This window comes from Aspergillus melleus (genome assembly GCF_016097325.1).
Source record: "Aspergillus melleus strain CBS 546.65 chromosome Unknown contig7, whole genome shotgun sequence".
In the NCBI taxonomy this organism is placed as follows: Eukaryota; Fungi; Ascomycota; class Eurotiomycetes; order Eurotiales; family Aspergillaceae; genus Aspergillus; species Aspergillus melleus.
In genome coordinates, this window is record NW_025763376.1 from 2,918,487 (window position 1) to 2,941,072 (window position 22,586).

At 48.4% G+C, this 22,586-nt stretch overlaps 10 protein-coding genes across 10 annotated transcripts; 4 read left to right on the plus strand and 6 right to left on the minus strand.

The window, feature by feature from the left end:
- Nucleotides 1–125: 125 nt before the first annotated feature.
- Nucleotides 126–1,145, minus strand: LDX57_011961 (aldo/keto reductase family protein; the record flags this gene model as incomplete). Its single annotated transcript, XM_046093694.1, has 2 exons — nt 126–1,072; nt 1,127–1,145. The coding sequence occupies 2 exons, from the start codon at nt 1,143–1,145 to the stop codon at nt 126–128; spliced, it is 966 nt and encodes a 321-aa protein (XP_045949672.1).
- A 1,182-nt stretch (nt 1,146–2,327) lies between these two features.
- Nucleotides 2,328–2,828, plus strand: LDX57_011962 (cupin domain-containing protein; the record flags this gene model as incomplete). The annotated part of the gene is made up of 1 exon (XM_046093695.1): nt 2,328–2,828. One exon carries the CDS (start codon nt 2,328–2,330, stop codon nt 2,826–2,828), a length of 501 nt encoding a protein of 166 aa, XP_045949673.1.
- A 515-nt stretch (nt 2,829–3,343) lies between these two features.
- LDX57_011963 (uncharacterized protein) lies at nt 3,344–3,970 on the minus strand (the record flags this gene model as incomplete). The annotated part of the gene is made up of 1 exon (XM_046093696.1): nt 3,344–3,970. The coding sequence occupies one exon, from the start codon at nt 3,968–3,970 to the stop codon at nt 3,344–3,346; it is 627 nt and encodes a 208-aa protein (XP_045949674.1).
- A 1,530-nt stretch (nt 3,971–5,500) lies between these two features.
- On the minus strand, nt 5,501–5,973 carry LDX57_011964 (uncharacterized protein; the record flags this gene model as incomplete). The annotated part of the gene is made up of 2 exons (XM_046093697.1): nt 5,501–5,765; nt 5,825–5,973. 2 exons carry the CDS (start codon nt 5,971–5,973, stop codon nt 5,501–5,503), a joined length of 414 nt encoding a protein of 137 aa, XP_045949675.1.
- A 634-nt stretch (nt 5,974–6,607) lies between these two features.
- On the minus strand, nt 6,608–7,065 carry LDX57_011965 (uncharacterized protein; the record flags this gene model as incomplete). Its single annotated transcript, XM_046093698.1, has 2 exons — nt 6,608–6,858; nt 6,918–7,065. The coding sequence occupies 2 exons, from the start codon at nt 7,063–7,065 to the stop codon at nt 6,608–6,610; spliced, it is 399 nt and encodes a 132-aa protein (XP_045949676.1).
- Nucleotides 7,066–8,390: 1,325 nt separating this feature from the next.
- GCD1_2 (translation initiation factor eIF-2B gamma subunit family protein) lies at nt 8,391–10,533 on the plus strand. Its single transcript, XM_046093699.1, has one exon. It carries the CDS (start codon nt 9,099–9,101, stop codon nt 10,317–10,319), a length of 1,221 nt encoding a protein of 406 aa, XP_045949677.1. The 5' UTR covers nt 8,391–9,098; the 3' UTR covers nt 10,320–10,533.
- A 330-nt stretch (nt 10,534–10,863) lies between these two features.
- On the minus strand, nt 10,864–11,899 carry LDX57_011967 (uncharacterized protein; the record flags this gene model as incomplete). The annotated part of the gene is made up of 4 exons (XM_046093700.1): nt 10,864–11,163; nt 11,262–11,463; nt 11,543–11,705; nt 11,764–11,899. The coding sequence occupies 4 exons, from the start codon at nt 11,897–11,899 to the stop codon at nt 10,864–10,866; spliced, it is 801 nt and encodes a 266-aa protein (XP_045949678.1).
- Nucleotides 11,900–13,601: 1,702 nt separating this feature from the next.
- Nucleotides 13,602–15,004, minus strand: LDX57_011968 (uncharacterized protein; the record flags this gene model as incomplete). Its single annotated transcript, XM_046093701.1, has 4 exons — nt 13,602–14,198; nt 14,258–14,474; nt 14,524–14,680; nt 14,731–15,004. The coding sequence occupies 4 exons, from the start codon at nt 15,002–15,004 to the stop codon at nt 13,602–13,604; spliced, it is 1,245 nt and encodes a 414-aa protein (XP_045949679.1).
- Nucleotides 15,005–16,981: 1,977 nt separating this feature from the next.
- On the plus strand, nt 16,982–17,895 carry LDX57_011969 (uncharacterized protein; the record flags this gene model as incomplete). The annotated part of the gene is made up of 3 exons (XM_046093702.1): nt 16,982–17,537; nt 17,594–17,647; nt 17,705–17,895. 3 exons carry the CDS (start codon nt 16,982–16,984, stop codon nt 17,893–17,895), a joined length of 801 nt encoding a protein of 266 aa, XP_045949680.1.
- A 1,283-nt stretch (nt 17,896–19,178) lies between these two features.
- LDX57_011970 (uncharacterized protein) lies at nt 19,179–20,213 on the plus strand (the record flags this gene model as incomplete). The annotated part of the gene is made up of 3 exons (XM_046093703.1): nt 19,179–19,901; nt 19,981–20,101; nt 20,164–20,213. The coding sequence occupies 3 exons, from the start codon at nt 19,179–19,181 to the stop codon at nt 20,211–20,213; spliced, it is 894 nt and encodes a 297-aa protein (XP_045949681.1).
- Nucleotides 20,214–22,586: the final 2,373 nt, after the last annotated feature.

Sequence of the window (22,586 nt, forward strand, 5' to 3'; positions counted from 1 at the left end):
TATGTAAAGAGGGCAAACTCGCTATGAAGTAGGTATGAGATGTACCCTTCCACCAGGACGCAGGATGAACAATTACTGCAGCCGAAAATAAACTTTGCAGTCGCGGCACGCTTTCTTGGTCGTTTTCAATGCCAGTACTTCCGAATAGGCTCCTGGATTTTCTGCCACGCCATCTCCATGGCTTCGAGCACATCTTGTGGAAGGGTCTCTTTCTCCAAATTCGCCAAATTGTTTTCCAGTTGCCTCTCATTGCTCGCTCCGATTATAACGGCATCACCGTGCTGTTTATCCAGAACTGAGTGGTGGATCAGCCAGCGGTATGCGCACTCCGGGATCGTGAGAGAGTGTCGCTTGGCAGCATCCTCAATTATTGCTAGGGCCGCAAAAGTGGTCTCGTTCCAATAACGGCCATTCATAGCACCGCTCTGAGAGTTGTTGGGGTCGTATCGTGAACCAGCCTCGAAAGACGTCGTGTCGTAGCGGTAGCGACCAGTAAGTAATCCGCCAGCCAAGGGCTGAAAGGCGTATAGTGAAATACCATAGTGTCGCAGGCATGGGAGTAGTTCCGCCTCAATTGCACGATGAAGTGGATTGTAGATGCCTTGGTAAATAGAGGGACGAATCCAGCCGTAGCGGTCACAGAGCTCACACATCTGTGCCACCTCCCAGGACATGAAGTTGCTGATACCAAGACGCGCAAATTTGCCCTCCCGATGTAATTTGTCGACTTCACGCATGGTGACCTCGAGAGGTGTCTTGCGATCCGGCGCGTGCAGGTACCACAAATCTATTGTCTCTGTCTGCAGCGCTTCAAGGCTACGCTCTAATGCTCTCCGTAGGTCTTCGGCACCCAACGTGTAGTTCTCGGCATCCATATTCTTGCCCGCTGTCGGGTAAATCTTGGTCTGCATCTGAAGACCTCTCTGCTGCCAAAGACTCTCCCCAAGGAGAGCTTCAGAGGTGCCTTTTGCGTATGCACGTGAAGTGTCGACTTCGAAGTGTCCATGTCGTTGAAAGATATCAAAAATGCCCCTGATGTCTTCCTGCGTCGTCTGCCGGCATCCATCCATCCCTAACGTTTGGTCAGTAAGTTCAAGAACAAAGAGGTCATGTCTTGAATACTCACCAGCCTGCCCAACTGTCATAGCGCCAAAGACGACTTTGATATTTGTGGATTGGCTTGCACTCATATGAAAAACGTAGGATGTTTATTCCTTTCTTGCGAGGTAGTATGTTCTCGGTCCGATCAAGACTTGGAGCGCCAACGACGGCTCATATAGTAAACTATTCTGAACACTGTTTGAGTGTCTTAAGTACTCTCCGCTTAATTCCGCTTTATCTCCTAGATGATGACAGTAGTATGTACATTGTGTAAGTCCATTGGCGTAGTACCCACTATACTGCTCCACAGTGGCGACACAGATCTCGCTAGCTTTCCCGCTTTCGATAGCTACTATTCATACTTACAACTGAAGATTTGGCAGCATTTATCCTGACTATCGTATAATCATGGTCGTCCACAATGAACAGATGGCCGAATTCGCCAGTAAAGCTGGTTACTGTTGAGGGTTGGCTCAACAAGTGTACTGCTTTATAATATCAATTGTTCTTGAAATATAACCTACAGTTTTCTCTGTTGCTACCCGTCAATTATGACCTCATGGATGTTTCAGCCTTTGGGCAAAAGCAACAGCCGGAAATATAGAATCAGGCTTTCTTGGCTAGTTTACAGCAGTTACAGCTATCATCGCGAGGACCAAGGCCCTCATTCTGACTAGCTGAACAAATCCACCTTAACAAAACCCTTGACCTAGTCATTAGTCAACGCTCGAGTCGTTTCTACCTAAATAGTATTCCGGGTTGCTGAGAATCAAAGTAAGTATGGTATGCGCCCGAGAAGAAATTTCAGCAATATTTTCTAATAGATTCGCACCCAGTCAAATCGAATTACGACTTTGCAGTCACTGCATGGACCTTTTGCGTTTGGAGTCATTCGCGGACAAGCACAACCACGTCGGAGTGCGTAGAATAATAGTTCGCTGGACTGCGGGCTGAAATTTGAAGGTTTCAGTCCGAGGGGTCAGAGAGAGGGTGGAGTAAATAATAATATAATCGGCATACCGGCAGGCTTTGAAGCGGACTTAACATGCTATACAACGAATTATCTCCGAGAAGATGCGGAGCTTTAACAGCCCACTACCTATAAGTTTGTTTGCCCCAGAAACACCGGCTGGGTTCCATAGTCAACCTCTGCTACCTTATATTCCCTCGGGATTAAACCATTTTCTTCTGGGCTAATCTTACCTCCAATTTCTACATCTCCCACAATGCCCGACATTACAGCCTCGCCTCTAGCACCCCCACGACGCATTGTGACCAGCCACCATGACGATGGCCTTGCGACCGTGAAGTACGACTCTCTGGTTTCTCCGGAATCCGTTGGGGATGGAACCAACCTCGCACGCCTCTGGTGCAGTACAGAGCACCCAGCCGATGTCAGCAGCACCCAGGACCAAGCATTAGTAAACCCCGGTATGCCGCCGACAGGCTCGGGTCTCAGTGCGTACGACCTGCCTCCCAGATTCGAGGGGGCCTTTCACCGCTCGATCACACTCGACTACGTCGTCGTTGCAAAAGGAAGTGTAGTCTTAGGGTTAGACGGCGGCTCCAAAGTTACTCTGAACGAGGGAGACGTGGTAGTCCAGCGGGCAACGATGCATAGCTGGAGCAATCAGACGGACCAGTGGGCTCGCGTTTACGGAATCATGCTGCCAGCCCAGACACCTGTCGTTAATGGAAAGGAGCTTGAAGCTGCATGGCCGTTTTAGAAAATGTTCAATCTGTTGAACAATTTCAGAACATGTGAATAAATACCGGGTTTATGTCGTGTTAGCCTGTTTTTAGACTCTTGTTATACATAACATGCAACGAGGTTGATATGGGAAGTATGTATGTGCATTTATAAAGTAAGTCTTGCGTGGCTGAGCGCTCGTAAAGATATTCTATGAGCGTAGAATTACCGGGCCCTGGATCGCCTGTTGTCTAGTACATAAGATCGTAGTCAGTCTCGGGGGATATTGACCACATATATTAAGAATGTACTTTTTCTGGCTGTCATGACTATCGAATCTTAAAGCCTATCCTAACGACGATTGCATACGACCACACATGATATGGTCGGGGATTAGTAGGATTAGGATGTTGCATCTGTTTATCACGAAGCTGTTTCACGGCGACTGAGTCTATAGAATTGTTGAAAATCTCAATACCATGGCGTCAGGCGTTTTTTGAGCTTCCTCCAACGTAAGGTTCTGTAGAGTAGAAATTATCATATACATTAATGCTACCTTATCCAGTCCCAGCTAGATCGAGCCCCTTTGTAATCATCATCCCAGGCCACTTGGAGGATACGCCACGAGTCTTTGAGAGCCTTATGTTGTGTAGTTCCCTCCAACTGTTCATATATCTCATTGACTGTTTTTAGATCATCCAGATCCGTAGCAGTGAGCCCAGCAAAGAAAAGCGGAATGATCATTAGCGGCGCGAGCTCAGACGCTTCGATCTCCGATAAGTTTGATAGTATATCATTTGATGATTCCTGTGCCTTCCAGCCCTCCATGTCGCCTGGGTGCATGAGAAAATATGTCCAAATAAAAATAGCGGATTGGCAGGATCCGAACAACATAATTTGCTCCTCTGTAGAGAATTGCTCTTCGCCCGGTTTCCAGCTGGCAAGGTCATTCCATATTTGAACGGCGTCGGTGATCCCATGCGCGTTTAGTTTGGAATCTTGCCGCACCCTGCAGTGAAGAGCATGGACTCTCTGCATGAGCTCCAGCAGATAAGTCTTCCAATCACTTTCGGTAGCAGGTCGGGCGCCTTTAGAAGAGGGGACAGGCGCATGCTTTGCGGCAGGGGTCTGTCTGCCATGCAGAACGTAGGTGGCGAAAAAGTCTAGTAGTGGAAGCATGGCACTGTTTCCTTTTCTTGTTTCGTTGTAAAAATGCTGTCTGCGCCAAATCATGTCAGCTCTGGTGCACTTGACGATCGAACCTTCGAACTTCCTGACCATAAACTTTGAATATCTGTCTATTCCCTTGCGACGGGTATCAAGTGAGAGAAATTTTTGCTCGAAGAACAAGCCAGGAAAGCTACGTTGACCTTGGATTTATCAGGTTATATAAGTTCTTCGTCCGCGCCTCCTGCGGCTCAGATAAATAATTGCTATGGGTTAGTGGAGCGAAACCCTCCACGTTGGGCCGTGCCATCGCTGCCAAAGACCAGGAATGTTTGACCCTGCAATATTGAAAAGGCCAACAATGCATTCAAGATCACAGCCCAGGCTCCCCAGACTGACGGGGGAACCCACACCAAATAACTCGCAACAATGCAGAATTAGACCTTACCAACAGGGCGGTTATTTCCAACCAAAAGAGGAATGCAGGGTGGAGATGGAGAAATTTGCCATTGCCGTTGCCGCGATTCGCGACCAATAATCTTAATACTAGTGGAAATACATGGCCCGAGCACCTCTCATTCCAGAGTCTGATAGGTTCGCATGGGAAATTACAGCTCGCTAGCATTGCGGTGACCAAGCCATGTCATCCATCCTGACCGACAATCAACACGCTCTATTTCTTGCTCTTCAGCACGTTCGATTCCGGCACCGCTTCTATCCCCTCGGCTTACTGAAGATAGAGGCACTCTTTCTGATCGTCTCCGATTCAAATTCTTGAATTTAGCTCGCCATTCCGGGAAAATTATACGATGGGGGGGTGTTTCCATGATCGCGTCGCGGTCTGCGCCGAAAATCATGGAATGCTCAGACGTGTTTTCCTTTCCATATTGTACGCCAGATGGATTGTTGACAAGGATTTTCTGTTGGCCCACCAGCTCAGCATATCGCAAATGTTAACTGCAACATGACCTGCGAGGTTTCGTTGTCAGAGTTCCATTTGGTATACGCAAGACAGAGACGTCTGTTCCTTTGAAACTAGACAGTTGCTTGTGTGAGCACATGTCTGGATCTGCAGTTTTACATGTGCCGTTGCTCGACAGTACTCTGAAGGATTTCACTCGACCCGACACAAGACGGTGAGAGCGGTAGCAACCTAGCATGCCAATTCAGCCCGGTAACCTGGGATTCTCAAAGTCGGAATAGAAGCAATTGCTCACTTCAAGACCATTGTCAGCCGATACACTAGACAGAAGCCTTTCGTTCATCATTTCTTCAGAAGTGCAAGGGTTGGGCCATTCTCCTAGAGTTGGTCCAGCGCCAGGACAACGTCTGTTGTCCCATGTACTTGCCGAACACTGGACCCAGAACGAAGCCCCCAAACGCCAAGATAGCGTACAAGGAAAAGAACAAGGTCTTCTTCAGAGGCTCCTACAAATCCGCAATCGTACCGCCTGTACGGGTCAGTTGGGGGGGCCGGCGGCATCCGAAAAAGTCCGCAAGAAACTGAAACAGCAATTGCGCTCCAATATTCGGCGCGAGCCCCTACGCAAAGGTAAAGATCATGAACGCCGTGACAGAGGCAACGTAGACGAGATTCCGGCCCAGCACCTCAGAGAGAGGGCTCGAGATAAGCGATCCTGTTGTGAATCCCAGGAGAAAAAGCCCGGTTGCTATTGAGGCGACCACCTCGCTCACTCCAAAAGCGGCACTGTTTCGTGGGATGCCGCCGGCAAGGATAGAAGATGAGGCCGAGATGATAAAGGCGAGGGACGAGATCTTGATCGTGGTAAATGCCCGTTGGCCGGTGCTGTAGTTTCGCGGACTGAGTGGATCGTGCTTGTTGTCCCATCCCACAATGTATATCACAGAGCCGTCATTGTTGGTGCGAGTCGTATCTGCATAAATCCAGGCATGTCGTTGATCGCATTGTTTTCAAAATTGATCTTGGAATCGCCATCTTGGACTCGTTGGCGCACTGCCTGCCCGATGCGCCGGTATTGCAAGTATGCCTGCATGATTGTCTTTGTCGTTAGCCTGGTCAATCAAGGTCTTTCAAGTGAGCAAATGCGTATAATTCGACGCGCGGAGGCAGTGGATTTGAATCCTCGGCCTGAATATCTGAGTCAACGGCTTGACTACATCATTGCCTTCGACAGAAAATGGCAGATATATTTTAAGGGTTAAACAAGGGACGGAGGAAGTGGCCGAAGAAGAATTAAGGATTAAGTCCGATCGATGCTTCTTCTCCGATCCGATGGCCCCACAAAGGCCACCACTGCATATATATTTTACATGACGAAAATATCCTGAATACGTACTTACGTATAGGTATGTAGTGAGCATGCTGATAGTAGGCGGTGGCGACAGACCATGAATCTCTCCGGCTTACGAATTGCCGGTGTCAACGGGCATTGGCAGCAACCACGCGAAACAGTAAGATCTGCTACAGTATCCAAAAGATATTGCTAAGTCCGACGAATAGGACACCCTAACCCACCCGAATAATTATAAACTACTCCGTAGCAGCATTGCTTTTGTGTAATGGAGATAAAGAAGTACCAAACCTGACAAATGATCAGATGGTCTCTTCCGCGGGATAAATGTGCACATTACCAATGAGATATTCCCATTGAGACTGGGCCTTGACAGTCATAGATTCCACCAGTGAGTAATCAACATGACGAGTCGATCTCTGGAAAACCGACCTTCCCCGATAGTGCCTACTCCACGCCGAACCAGGATGTTCTTGCAGGACTGGCCGCCGATCCGCAGAGTGATAGAGCTATAGCGCAGAAACTTTTCCAAGAGAACGGTGTTCGAGGACTCAAATCTTGAAATCGAATTGAAGTATGTTGGTGCCGTCAAGATAGCATGAGGATGAAGGGTGACCTGGACTCTAGCTATCTCCACCCTGTCAGTATTCCGCGAACGATGGACATATGACAGACTGGCACCTTACCCATGGGCTCCATCTCGCAAAGAGGACCAGGTTTCTTGACTATCGAAGCCACTGCGTTCCTCCCGAAGGTCGCATCACACGCCAAGACCATGGTCTGTGGAAGGACTCCCAGATCGAGGCCCTCCGCCGCGTTGTGGATCTCATCCATAGTCAGAACCAGCTTGTGGGGATACAGATCGCGCACGCAGGTCGCAAAGCCGACATGGTTACCCCGTAGATCTCTTTCAGTGATATCCCACAGACCGCGTCTTCGGCACAGCCTCACGCCTTGAGCCCGGATGATATTGACAAATTCAAGGCGGATTGCGTGGCTACCGTCAAACGTGCATTAAAGGCCGGAGTTGATTATATCATGATTCACAATGCGCACGGCTATCTTCTCGCCTCGTTTCTCTCGCCAGTCTCAAACAACCGAACCGATACTTACGGTGACATTTTCTTCGGGAGTACAGAGTAAAAGACACAGAAAAAGAATCTGTGAGGAGCCACATAGTTCAAGGCATCTGGACACTCGCCTGCATCTTATATATTGACAAGTGCGGGGAAATCCATCTTGGCCGCTAAGGTGACAGAGGTCGCATCGATCTGAAAATAGCTACAGGGGTGTAGGGAACATATAGGTCGTTGATTTGAGGATCCGTCCTGCTCTAGTCACGCCTCGGCGCTAATTTCCTGCCCAAGCCAGTCCCTTGCGCGAATGGGTGTACCTGGGTAACTTGAGGATCACTTCAGCACGGGATCTATTTATCCTTGGACGCCCTGGAATTCTTCATTTTGATTTACTGAAGTTTCAGTACCCGCCGTCGCGTCCTCGGAGCCATTTCCTACGATGGAAAATAGGAAACAGAAGGCCAAAATATTCACTTATGCGCCATTTGACATTGCGAATCTCTTGTCTACCACAAAACGCATTCGGCAGAAGAACTGCACTTGTGACGAATCTCAAAGACAGAGCGGAGTATAAAGAGGTCTCCCAGATACTTTCAGCGTATGATGAAGAAGAGCCCACTGAAGACCAAAAGCAGTATTTCTCGTGCGTTGGCCCAGAACGTTTTGCGCTATCACAGCATCTCACTGTGATGGGTCAATTGAACAAAAGCTTCCTGGCAGATAGGCGGCTTTGGAAATGGATGGACCAGTATCTGAGTGAGAGAGACTTATGTATTCTTCTTGTGAACGCTCCAAGGGTGGCAGGAAACGCAGATTCAGCGAATCGCTGTAACCGGGTATTCTTATAATGTTATGATCGGAGTTTTCTGCCTAGGCGACCCACTCTTCTGAAAAAGATACGCGATTTAGAGGTATAAATATCGAATGACCACTGGAAGTTTGAAGGAAAGTCTTGCTCTTTCTTCTCTTGGTGTGCTGTTATCGCACTCGGCGGTGGGAAAAGGCAGAACCATTATCACCACGTGACGGGGGTCGGCGGGCAAAAAAACTTCCCTTGTGCATCTTCCGGCGGGACGTGAATCACATCCATCTCGTCGCGTCCAGAGCTTGCGCGGACAATCGCAGAGCCTTTTTTGAAAGGTCATCCAACTTCTCCCCTTATATACACCCGCCCGACACATATCTCGCTTCTCGCATCCTCCCATTACTCTTCGGCAGCCTTTCGACTTATCCCACCTTTGTTCCGCGGGGCTGCATTCATTCAAAATGCCGCACTCGATCCCCGTACCTGCCACAGGCTTCCAAGCCTTGATCCTTTGTGGACCCGGTGTCTCGCTGAATACCTTCACTTCGAATCCGGAAGAATACCCGAAATGTCTTATTCCCGTCGCCAATCGCCCAATGGTCTACTACCCGTTGGACTTTTGCAAGCGATCAGGAATTACAGGTAGGTGCGCTTAATTGGTGCAATTGGCATGGACTCATGATTACAGACATTACCTTGATTACGCCTCCGTCCGCTGTCGCTCCTCTCCAAGCCGCTCTACAACAGAACCCGTATCTTACGTCGCTCCCCTCGCCTTCCCCAACAGTCCTAGCCCCCAAGGTGAGAAGAGGTCAGGTTTTGGAGCGGAATTCGCCAGCTAACTGGGTCAGGACCTTCAACTTACCTCCGGAACCGCCGAAATCCTCCGTCTACCTGAGGTGCAAGCCTGCATCAAATCCGATTTCCTCCTTCTCCCCTGCGATCTTATCTGCGAAATCCCCGGTGAATCGTTGCTAGAGTCTTGGATGGTCTGGGAGGGCCGCAATCCCTACGGACCGAATTCATTGGGCCCCGGTGGCGAGCATGGAGGCCCTCGAGGTGGGCTGAGCGTATACTATCAAACGCAAGGCACGGAAGAGGATGTTAAAGGCGGAGTTAGGGACTTTGTGGCTATCGCGCCTCTTGAGCAGGATGAGGTGCCCGCAGTCTCGCGATACGAGCTTTCCAAGTTGGCTATGTCGATGCCCATGGATACTGTGAAGGAGAGACTCGAAGAGGACAAGGGTTTCCTTGTTCGTCATTCCTTGGTTGAGAAGCACGCTCAGGTCAAAATGCTCACCAGCTATCGTGATGCGCACCTTTACGTGTTTCCCTACTGGGTCAAGGAATTGGCGCTTCATCAGGACAAGCTACAATCGGTCAGTGAAGATCTCATCGGCTACTGGGCCAAGTCCAGGTGGCAGCGCGGGCTGGGAGAGAAGTTAGGAATTAACCACGTTCTGGGAGGACGGCCGAATGAGAATCTCGATGACAACGGGAGTATCAACGGCCAGGCTTCCGAGCAAGAGGAGATTGACCTTCGTGGAATGAGCACCACCACACATGCCTCCCCTGCGCAGAATGGCCCGGAACCTCCCTTGGATAGCGCCGAGTCAGATGCTGCGACTGAGACCCCAACAGCAGTTGAGGTTCCGCCTATCCTCGCCTACATGCAGAAGGAATCCTCACCATTTGTTCGCCGTGTCGACAGCTCTCGTGTACTTCTTGCCACATCCCTCCGCCTCGCCAAATTAGAATCTATCGAAGAGGTCGGCCGCACGGCCGCATCTCCGTTTGCACACAACCAAAAGATCGCTCACCCCGAAGGCGTCGCTCAGCGCTGTGTGGTCACCAAGGCTGACTGCCTTCTTGCTCCTAACGTGACTGTCGAAGAAAAATGTGTCATCAAAGAATCCTGCATTGGCACCAACGCGAAGATCTGCAGCGGCGCCCGACTAACTCGATGCGTGGTCCTCGACAACGCCGTCATCGGTGAACGCTGTGTACTGACCGGATGCATCATCGGGAAACGCAGCAAAATCGGTCGCGAATCCGTGCTTAAGGACTGCGAGGTCCAAGATGGCAACATCGTGCCCGACGACACAGACGCCAAGAACGAGCAGTTCATGATCTTCGAGGGTCTGGACGAGGATGAGGAAGGAATGGATGTTTCCGAGGACTTCGGGGATGACCAGGGCGACTTTTAAGAGGATTGTTGTGAACGGGATGGGTGCCTCAGGCTTCAATACCTGACGTCATCCCGGATCCTCTTTACAGAGCCCTAATGATTTAAAGCCTTGTTTATGAAACTTACGAGCATCATCAAAACATACGTGTTGAATTAGGTATGAGTTGATAAAAATAGATATGGTCTACGTGTTCAATTAATTTTCTCTCTCAATGAGCGTTTGGAGTTGTTGGAATACTTCAACTCACGATAGACTTGGTAAAGATTTTCGAAGATGGAACTGACCCAGTGTAGTATAACAATCTATGGCGAGACGCAGCATCGAATGTGTCAATTCCATTGTACATACCATTTAATCAAGTGGCAGACGGTATATTATGGCAAATTGCATTAAACCAATCAATTCAAGCTACTATGTCTTGTTCAGGCAAAGAATCGCGACATTCACAACATTGTCCTCGCAGACGGTCCTTCAGATGATGAAGAAACATCTCTGACTAGAGAAAGCACGAGTAGACCCTCAAAATAAACCCCCATACAACTACAGCAAAGTACGAAACGGTTCACTTAGCCGAACAGCCACTCTTCCCAGCTTTTCCCTTTCCACAACCACAAACATCCTCCTCGTCTTTATCACAGGCACCAGCGCATCCAAACGAGTATGCACTATTATAAGCGGGAGCTACAAGCGGTGCCGCGCCAGAGTGCTTCCCATAATAGCACATTTTCGTACGGGTCGACCAGTCCACACTCTGGCAGTTAGGGAGCTTTGCGCATCCATCGAGACAGTTGCGGTATGTCAGTGTTTTCTCCTCTTTGAAGGGCACTGTGCCGTGTCGTTTGCCACATTCCATGTGGAAGAGCTGTGGGGTAGAGAAGACAGCGTTAGAGAAACCATACTTCAACTGGGCTAGACCAAAGAAGTACAGCCTTGTGAAAGAGGAAGGCCGGTGGAACTTACCTCGCCATACTCGGAAACGTATTTCTGTCCATGGGCAGCGGGACAATCGGTAGAGCACATGTGGGTTATGTTCGCTGGCATTGGGATGCCCGGTGGGTTCACGAAGGAGAGCCAGTCAGTTGAATCTCCACCTGCGTCGACGGTAGAGAAACCACCCAGCGTGAAAAAAGTGCAGGTTTTCTTGGTGGCGTCGTACTCGATACTGTTGCATGTCAGATCAACATTTATTCCGAATGATACGAATTCAGATAATGAGGGCAGAGGGGTGAAGGAGTGAATACCTATCGCAAGTCGGATATGTAGTGCCGAGACATTTGTCCACACAATCCTTTCTTGAATTGGTGCTCTTGTCTTGTCCGAGCCGCTGGGCACTGGAATCCGGCTTTGTACAGCATTGAAGCAAGAAATGTGTTCCGTCGTCTCCTACGACGGCTTTTCCTTGGTCTGATAGCGGGTCATGTATATTAGAAATAAAGCAGAAACTGGGAATAGAGGTACTAACCGCCAGGACACACCGGGTCATCGACAATGTCGAGCTGAGAAGGGATTGCTGTTAGTCGAGCGGGACATGCAGCGTTGACAAAAGAAAGCGTCAACGGCAATAGCAAGAGTTTCGAAAGCAAAGATACAGGAGACATTATTGCTGGGTCTTGAGAGGGAAATAGCTAGGGAATGAATATTTGACATATAAATGCGGATGATAGTAGAGCTGAAATGAAGAACGTCCCGCTCTGCCTCATCATCTACCGATGGTCCAGTCCTGACCAATGTTGTTCTGGTGGCGCCGCTGAAAATCAAGTACTGTCAAGGAAAAATTCAGAATGGTCCCCGACATCATGCATTTTGGGAAATTAAGATCCTTGAGCTCTTTCGCCAGCCGCATAATCATGCGCTGTGATGTTTGCGGGCTTTCGTTGATTCCCAGGGCTATGCCGGTCTTCGGATGTCCAGCCATCCTATCCATTACTGTTTGTTGGTGACTGAGGTACATGGTGGCAACTAAATGCAGACCAAATGATGAATTATTGTTGTAGATCTCTCGGACCATGATCATAATACTGAGGTCTCACCGCAGGAAAGTCTGTTGTAACTCTGGAGATCATTACATCTGCCAAATTTTAGCCCTTGTTCCACTGCATGTGCAGCGTACATGGGATGACTACAAACTGCGGAGCTCCCTGCAATGGGTATAAAGTTTGATAGATCGACAGGCCTGGGCGAGTAGTCCTAGGCATAATACGGTATTGGTGTTACATTTTTGCTTGAAAAGGGTGGTTTATTCGATAATTGTGCGGATCCTTTCGGCTCTTGTGGTGACTGTAACTCATGCATTAATTAAAGTAGTATAGGGATCTGCAACCAACAATTGAAGGGTCTGGAGGGCACAAACAAATCGAGGCGTGGCCTGATTCAAAAATGACGCCCATAGTACAGTATAGTCCTCTTTTGATAAACAGTCAGCCACAGAAGGCACACAAATGAGGGGAAAGTGTAACCTATATCACTTCAGCTGCTGGGTTAACCCCAGATTAATGCAGGTTCACGAATCTCTGTTCACCGAATGACTGGGTCAAGCTAGGTGTATGAGATGATCGGCAACAAACAACATGTATGAGCAAACATGCATGCGATGTGAGACCATGGAATCCAATGAGCGGTTAACTATCATTTAAATTCCAACCTTCTCACTGCATAAGGGAAGCTCAGATCTCTCGATACGCAAGCCAGGAGTTTCATACAGATTAGGACTACAGTATACCCTTTTTAGACTGAATGAGGCTGTGTTTCTTGTACGGGGTTTACGTCATGTCGCAGCTTCTCGGTGACAATGCATACCGATTGCTAGTTGGACCAGGGGTTCCGATCCAAAGATGTGGTCACGCATGTGTGACAAGAATGATTCTCTATGTCTGGACGTCGAATCAGAGGTGCATAGGCAATAGATTCCCTTCGAACCAGTTATTTTCAGCAATTGAACTCCCTATACCACAGAGAGCTGAGATCCTAGCATAGAGCTGAATCCCATGTTTGATTGTTCCCATTGACAAATTACCGACAACTATGTCCCGTTCTGGATGGCTCTAAGAAGCCCAGGCATTGTTTGAGGTTTGAACTTTATATATGCTTTTTGCGATGAACTCCATACGGAACGTATGGATAAGAGAGCTGATCTTACTTGGGGGACTGAACTGCAGGGTCATCTTCTCTCAAATACAGATAGGGCAATGAAATTAAACGTAGAAGGGCACTCAAAACGCAGTAGATACAAAAGCAACATTTCCAAAAGGCAAATCCGTCCAGCGATACGTCAAGCTATCCCAGAAGTCTGGCTGAGTTGCATTATGGGACAGGTGCCATACCAGGCCCGGTCGGCAGTCTGCCAAAATTGACGTGCTTCGCGACCTTCCCATCGGTTGCAACATCAATGGAATTCCAACGTGTCGGGTAACCCGTACATTCACCAGACGCAAAGTTGAAAGATCCCCATACGCATCGTGGGTCATCATCCTGGCACTTCTTCATACAGTCTTCCACCGAAGCCGCGGCCGTATCCAGAACATAGGCGCCCCCATTCTTCTTATCATCGTAGTAGTACGTTGAACATCGAGTCAGCCACGGCATACCGTCAACAAGCCAGTTGCCTAGATGATACCCACCGGGGCCTGGGCAATGCTTCTCATCGGCAGGGGCTGGTGGCTTTGGGTACGTTTTGCATGCTCCGGAACAGCCCATGGACCAGGCACTCGCGTAGCCAGGCGCGTCGATCATGGGCTCGCCACCGTGGTCACCAAAGGTACAGCTACCTGTTCGATGATGATAATCAACGCTCTTGCATTGGCCTATGAGCCCGCAGGTGTCGATACACTGTTCATACGAGTCCACGAACTGTGATACACCTGGAGAGCCATGTCTCTTGCCACAAACCATCAGGAAGGTCTAGAAACGGTTCATCAGCAAAAGACGGATTCGACGACAGGGCAGATTCGAAGGCTCACCTCGCCGTAGTTCGAAGTAAACACCTGATTGTGTGCGCCTGGGCATTTCGTCGAGCAGAGCTCGATCTCATCGTCCGGCTGGTCCTGGTAAGGAGCCTCGACGAAGTAGGCGTGATGAGCCTCCTGAAGGCTCTCGTCTGGGGCAAACCCTCCATGAGCATATAGGGCGCAATTGAAAGGGTCAGATCGACCGGTTGTAGCATCGGTGAACGAAACACTGTTGAATGTTAAAACAGGTTCGATGAGGCTGCAGCAGTTGAGCATACCTCCGGCACTTCCCAGTCTGATCCTTCATACACAGATCCATGCATGCACCAAAGTCGGCCACATTGTCGACACCCAGGAGGAGGCCATTGTTTCTGTCTGTACAACACTGAATGTACATATAGTCTCCACTAGATGTTGCGTAGAGCTTTCCATCATCTATCGTTGTTAGCCAGCCTGTTCGGATCAGAAGACGAAGCAGAACAGACCTGTGGGACAATTGAATGTGGTGGTGATTTCTGGAGACCCATTGGGGGTTGTGCTCCACGTTGAAGGACATACAGAGCCGGAGCCAGTGCCAGATGGAGGAGCAAAGGGACTAGAGCCGGATCCTGACGGCGGAGCAAATGGGCTTGAACCAGAGCCAGAATCACTTGGCGGTGCGAAGGGAGAGCTGTCGGCGGTAACGCCTACAAGTATTAAGGATGCTATGAGTGCCCCAGAAGCAAAGCCACCCAATGAAAAAGGCACTCCGACTAGCATTTTGAGATACTAAGGTAGCAAAGATACTTTGCGGGAGGAATAACGGTGAAGACTTGGTTGTAAAGGACTAGGTGAAAGGCCACTGAAAGGTATATAACAGTGCAAAAGTAAGCCCCGGAGACAGATAGCGAAACCAGAAACTCCAGGAGTGGATACTTGGCTACTGGGGGGACCTTGACTGGTTCCGATGAGCAAGGCCGATCATGTATGTTTTTGGGAGCTATTTACTATCAATGAAAGAAATGATAGACGAAATGTAAGTTTGTGTGTTCGTTCTTAGCATAACCAGCTGTAATGTGCATTCTCATCAAACGAGATGGCGGGTGATCAGCTGTATGCAGGTCATGCCGATCCCTACGTTTGCTTAAGCCCTGTTTAATGCTTTGATTTCCAAGTTGTTTGCTAGGATCGAGATACAGTCGGGCTCTTGCCTTAGTGCGCAGAGGTCCCCGATAGCCCGCATCGCGTAATGGGAGGCCTAGCAATGTGGCGAGCTGAATCAGACCCATTGCAGATCAAGTGAGATTCGTCATGCGTCATTATAGATGCATGGTTCGTACAGTGTGTTCTGATGTTGATCACCAAAGCGTCAAAGCCACCGATCTCCGAACTACGAGAGCGCTTATGCACCCCTCAGGAAGGGTTTGAACCCCAACTCCAACTCTAGTATTTAACAGGATATAAGCTGATATACAACCTTTCTCCCACCTTCCCTTAGACAGCCATACTTATTGTCCTCTTTCGGTAGGCTCAAGAGAGTGCTGTGAACAAATATCACCCAAAGGTATGCTGGTATGATTGCTCCGCCTGTTAATTCTCTTTGCTGACAGTAACCTCAACAGCATACGTTCAACTTCCATACTCACAATGCGCCTGATGCCCTTCTTTCTTGCCCTTCTGGCATTTGTCCAGGGCTCGCATGCTTTCCTCTTCTGGTGGTGGCTCCCACTTCCTATCTTTGTGATCAACGGCAGAAGCGGTGGTGGTAGCTGCAACTCCTGCTGCCCATCATGCGCCATGACTCAATCCGAGCTTAATCAACACATTTCCGACTGCGGCACAAACCTTCAGACTTGGCAACAGGGCTGTGTATAGACTTCGGTCTGAACTTGGAAAAAGCGACTGGTGCCATAGAAGGATTCTCATTGGAGGAGTGACAGGATGTGGGCCTGGAATGTGTGAGGGATTGGGATCCAACTTGTTGGGAGGGATCAGGAATGTTTGAACCATGTTGGGCTTGTCTTTCAATTTCTCATGTTTCTCTGCTTAGTTTACTACCTGGCTTCTTTGAATTTCTTTTGCATTTTACGTTTGAATCTTATCAGATATGCTCGAACCATGTTTTGCATAGGAGACGGCAAGTTGTCCGGCATTTTCGTATGTATGAAGTGGATAGAGCGGGCGTAGAAAGATTATTATTCGCTAATAACAGATATTTCACTCCAGTCTGAGGACAGCCGTTTTCTAAAGCTCAAAAGAAACAGAAAGTATAGAACACCCAACTATAGAATAACTATAGGTAGGTATGAAGAGGTATGACAGATGTACTGTGACACACATACTGTGATGATACGCTGTCAGTAGGCAAATACATTAACAGGGAACACCCGTAGCACAGTTCATTTCCCCACAAATACGAGATGGCTTGCTTTTGAAGTTGTTTGTCTTTTGCAGCATGGACTGCGCTTGATCCTTGTCGGTGGCGCTCTGAGCACAGCTGAGTATGCACAGGTCGGTCGACCCATCACAGCTGAGGGATTTTGATCAACATAATTCCTGGTGGCGGAAGGGTTTGAGTGTCGTCTAGTAGAGGGCACGCCGAACTTGCATTTTCTTCAGCTGGACGAAAATACAATCATGAACTGTTCGTTTGCCATGCCTTAAGCACAATAAATGTGGACAACCCCCTTTGTCCCTCTATAGAACTACATTCTCTACATTCTATTCCTCATCTACTTCCGAAGTACCTGCCTCAAGATGAAAACACAAATTCTCCTTGCTATTATTCCGTTAATGTGCACGACTCTGGCCGACGGTAATCAAAATTATCAAGACATTTGCAAGGCCACTCCCCCAAAGTCGCAGGAGAAGATTGATAGCGTGACATTCAAATACACATGCAATTCCGGCTGCGACACTGCAAATCTAGTCAAGATTCCGGGAGACTTTGACCATCCTGATGACTGTGCAAAAGAAATCGCCTCTTCCTCGGAAGAACTCATCACCTGGGTACCTTGGGGTGCGTGCTGGAAGTGCACGGCACCTGGGTCAGGACCGGTGTCCTATGACACTATAGTGATGGAAAAGGTCAAGGAGAGCCCCTTCGCTCCTCCTCCTCTGACCTGCGATGAGAAGCTGCTCCAATGCGAGGAGGACTTGAAGAGGTGTGGAGCAAGCCCGGGGGCTGGCGGTGGTAGTGGTTCCGGTAGCTCTGGTAGCGGCACTGGTAGCTCTGGAAGTGGCTCTAGTGGTGCTGGTTCTGGTACTGGTTCTGGCAGTGGTGCAAGTGGCGGTTCTAGCTCTACGCCAACATGTATGTGTTCCTCCCATCCTGCAATCCGAAAATAACAGGCCACTGACATAACTCAGGTGGCAAGGTCTATACGCGCGGTGGTAATGACTGGGACATCAACTGCAACAAGAGTAAGTAAGCAACAGACCTCATAACTATGGATCGAGGACTAATTCCTCATATCACAGTTACTGGTGGTCCCAAAAAAATTAAGGAGCCTGGCAAAAGTCTGCAGGAGTGTATCGATAAGTGTATCGCTAAAGGAAAAGAATGCGACACGGTCGGGTATTTTAAGAGGATAAACCAGTGCATGCTATTCTCGGGGACACCGGTGGCAACAAAGAACAATTTGGACGTGGATGCAGCGGTGAAGAAATAGGTTGATTTGATCCCAAAGCCCGTCTTCGAGTGATATGGCCCATTGCGTCAAGGAACTCCTCTTTCCAACGGAGTACCTCTGTGGAATACAGTTTTGTCTTAATATAACTGATCATAAGTAAACTTTAAGCGAAATTTACATGATATGAGTGATCAATGGTACCTTGCATCATATTCTTACTCAAACTTTAAGAGACGTATGAGGCTTGAAAAATGATATGTTTCTATACGTTCTGGAATTATTGCATGCGAGCCTCTCAGTCTGTTAATTTGTAAGTCAATCAGTGACTGAAGTACGAATTCGGCGTCTTACGACAATTTTAAAGCGCTTGTACTTGTGCACTCTCTATTATTAAGTTTTCACAGCGACCAAAGATCGGTGGCAGGTTAGAACCTTGTCTTTTCTTTTGAACGCACAGCTTGCTCTTTAGTGGCTCTTTAAGACTTTTCTACTCCCCCCCCCCCCCGGGCCCCATGTTTCCAAGATCCTCGATCTAGGATTTGCACTGTGAATATCTATACTTTTCACTGTCGCAAGGGGCGCGGTTGAACAAGTAGATAGATGGTCGACTCGGGGAATGAAACATGTTACGATTAATCCAGTTCCAAACGCGGTAGAAGGATTCGTTGTGATTGAAGACCTCGCCGATATAGTGGGTCGCCCGCCGCACTACGTGAGTAGCCATTTTGATGCTCCGGGGTTATAAATGACCAGTGTCTCACGCATCATTCACAGTTTTAGAATCATAACAGAAACCATGGAGGCGGCCAGCCAAGAAACCCTTGAATCCAAGGCTTCTTTGCCTCAGACGGAACTCCCGGCATGGGAGGATGATCCGGCCAACGCGCAAAATTTGGGGTCTACCTAAAAAGATCTACAACACTGCCGTGCCTTCAATCCTGTGTCTTCTCATGTAAGTATTAGACTTTATGTACAATATGTTGTGGCAAGTGGATTCAAACCACTGTGTTGCATATAGATCATTCGGACTTGCTATCTACTCCCCGTCGCATGAACATGTCCAAGCCGACTTTCACACCTCTGCCACCAAGTCCCTTCTGCCATTCACTATGTATGTCTACGGGCTGGCATTTGGGCCTATTATCTCTGCCCCTATCAGCGAGACTCATGGCCGACGACTTATCTACCTCATTATGACCCCGCTGGCTCTGCTGTTTATTCTTTGAGCCGGGTTTTCCAAGAATATAGCCAGTCTAGTGGTATGCCGCCTGCTTGCGGGCCTGCTCATCTCGGCTCCGCTGGCTGTCGGGGCTGGGACGATCATGGATATGTGGAACGGACCAGCAGCTGGTCGAGGTGTGACAATCCTCATGGCTATCGCCTTCATGGGGCCAGCCCTTGGATCGCTGGTCGGCGGCTGGGTGGCACAGTACACAACCTGGCGTTGGTCGCAGTGGACGACGCTGTTTCTTGGGGCTGGCTGCTGGGCCTTTAGCATGGGCGCGCAAGAGTCTTACGCACGCCCAATTATCAGTCGTCGCGCTGTCAAAATCGGGCTACCCGTCCCTCCTAGCCCCATACCGGGAGGTCTGGCTGGCGTTCGGATGATGCTTACCGTGACCCTGGCGCGGCCGATCTATATGCTCTTGACCGAGCCTATTGTGGCTTTGTGCTCTCTGTACTCGTCGCTCAACTTCTCTGTTCTATTTTGTTTTCTGGCCTGTATCCCCCTCATCTTCACCCATGTCTATGGCTTTACTCCAGGTCAATGTGGGCTAGTTTTTATCTCGCTGGCCCTGGGGTGCGCCTTCGGCTGCCTCGGTCTCCTCGTGATAGACCACTATACTAGGGCCCGATATCGACGAATCCATCCCGAAGGCCTCAATCACCCACCGCCGGAACTAGTCCTTTGGGCAGCTATGTTGGCAAGCCCGCTTATGCCTGCTGCTTTGTTCTGGTTCGCATGGACATCAACCCGTCATGTCCACTGGATGAGTAGTATCGTCGCCATCGGGCTCTTTGGCTGCTCTAACATTACGATCTTTGTACGTAACATTAAAGCTCCGTTTCCTGCAGTTCCCCCCTTCTCCGATCGCTTATTTTACCATCGATGTCTTTTCATAGGTTTCAACTGCCCTCTATCTGACGCGAGTGTACGGGGCCAAGTTCGGAGCCTCCGCTTTGGCTGCAAATGGCCTGCTTCGATACGGTATCGGTGGCTCTTTTCTTCTTTTCACTCTGCCTAGTATGTGCATCCAATGAGTTTTATTCACTCCGAGGTACTCCATGGTGTCTAATTGTCTCCAGTGTATCATAACCTCGGCTATAGCTGGGCTTCGAGCTTGTGGGTTTCCTAGCCGTAGCATTCGCACCCCTGCCGTGGCTGTTCTCTCATTGGGGAAGTCGAATCAGAAGACATAGTGCTTACACTTCATGATGAGCATTGGTTCAGAGAAGGGATGATGTTAAGCGTAGCGTTTGGGTGCGATGGCTCCGCACTTTCGGCTGTTCTGTACCTATGTGAGACCATTTATGAGTGCCTATCATCTCTCATTTAATCACTGTGCTCTTCATTCCGGGCGCAGACTCTATCTACTGAAGCCGCTGCGCCTCGCTGAGCGCTTTTAGTTATAGAAATCTATGCTGGCATAAATGGTTAGCATAAATACACTTATGTAATTTTATCCGCAGTTAACGTTTTCAACCACCGAGCGGTCTAAACCCCCGAGCGGTCCGTTTTCTCCACCACCCCCTATCTAATTCAGAACTTCAACTTCGACGCGTCTTTTTTCCACCACTATCATCGGAAATGCATCTTTCTAAGGAGAGTCGAATTCAGATGGCAGTATCTGCCTCTAAATCAAAAAAATTCGATCAAAAACGCGTACGGCAGATCTATTTAGTGTTTCAAAAACGACTTTATTGCGACGGCTTAATGGAATCAAACCACGATCGGAAACACGCGCTAATGGCCACAAACTGACCGAAATCGAAGAGCAATTGCTTTTAAAGCAATTACTAAATGCAGATAAGCGAGGATTCCCAATTCGGCCCGAATTTCTGCATGGAATAGCTCAGATATTGTTTGATAATCGCCTACAAGGCATGTCTGCAGCCCTCGGAATCAACTGATCTTATAAATTCGTTAAGCATCATTCTGAACTTCGTACGCGATATACTAGACGTATTACTTATCAGCGCGCAAAGCAGAAAGATCCAAAGATTATAAAACCGTGGTTTGAGACTGTACAAGCAACTATTCAAGAACACGGCATACATGAAGACGATATCTGGAACTTCAACGAAACTGACTTTGCAATGGGACTCTGCTTTACTTCAAAAGTGATTACTGCAGTTGAGCGAAACGAGCGGCCGCGCAGAGTTATTCAGAGCAATTGTGAATGAGTCACAGTTATCGAGACAATCGGGTCAAAAGGTGTATATCTACCGCCAGTTATTATATTGAAAGCAAGCGTCCAACAGGCTGCCTGATTCCAAAAATCTAAGCTTCCTCGCGACTGGTGGATTTCTACTAGTCAGAATGGCTGGACGACTGATGAAATAGGCCTTCTTTGATTGAAAAATGTCTTTGAACCGCTTTCTAAGCGCTATATGATTGATGTTAAGCGGTTACTTATTCTTGACGGTCATAGCAGCCATCTAATTGCTGAATTTGATAATTTCTGCGAGCAGTATGCAATAATCTGTCTCTGCATGCCTGCCCATGCTTCGCATCTTCTTCAACCGCTTGATGTGGGGTTCTTTAGTCCGCTTAAGAGGGCGTACGGAAAGCTTCTTGAACATCGTATGAAAGTCGGCAACAATCATATTGATAAAGAAGACTTTCTATCGTTATATCCAAATGCACACAAGGAAGTCTTTACTTCATCTAATATCTGCAGCGGTTTTAGAGGAACAGGACTTAAGCCGCTTAATTCAGAGCATGTTCTCTCTACGCTTACCTTTCAATTATGTACGCCTACACCACCACTAGTTGAAGGCTCAATTTCTTCTGCTTTTCAGACTCCGCAGAATACTCGCCAGCTAGATCGAAAGGTTCGAAGCCTGCAAAACAGTCTTAATAGAAAGCGGCAGCTTTCTAGCAGTCCTATTGCGCATATTCAACATCTTGAGAAAGCGGCGCAAATGGCAATGCAAACCCAGCTACTTTTAGAGCAAGAAATTAGGGCTATACGTGCTGAAAATGGACGACAACGCCAGAAAAAGGCAAGAAAACGTGCTGAAATAGGAAATGACCGCCTTCTTAATGTCCAAAAAGGTGAAAATCGCGTTCAGCAGCTTAACACGCAGCTTAATGAGCAGTCTGCGGAATCTACTCCGGCGCCTCATCGACGAGCTCCGCAACGCTGTAGTGGATGTGGAACAATCGGACATACAATTCGGAATTGCCCTAGTAAATAGCTATTATTTCATGTATTTTAATTAATCAATTCTAATAGCGTTGGTGGTTTTAAAGGTCGATTTAGATGGGGGTGCGGAAGAAAACGGACCGCTCGGGGGTTTAGACCGCTCGGTGGTTGAAAACGTTAACTAACTAGTTAACGTAATCCACAAGCGAGCCGCGGATACAATCGAACCGCGGATTCTCAATCAAGATTCCATCCTCTTTATTCAACGCGTCATATCTTCAACACCAAATGCAATATGCTTCTTTCTAAAGAATCGCGTATTCAGATGACTATTTCAGTTTATTAGAAAGATCAAATTAA

What these genes read in the sequence shown, in the direction of transcription:
- GCD1_2 (XM_046093699.1), top strand. Translation starts at nt 9,099, where the DNA reads ATGGTCTGGGAGGGCCGCAATCCCTACGGACCGAATTCATTGGGCCCC.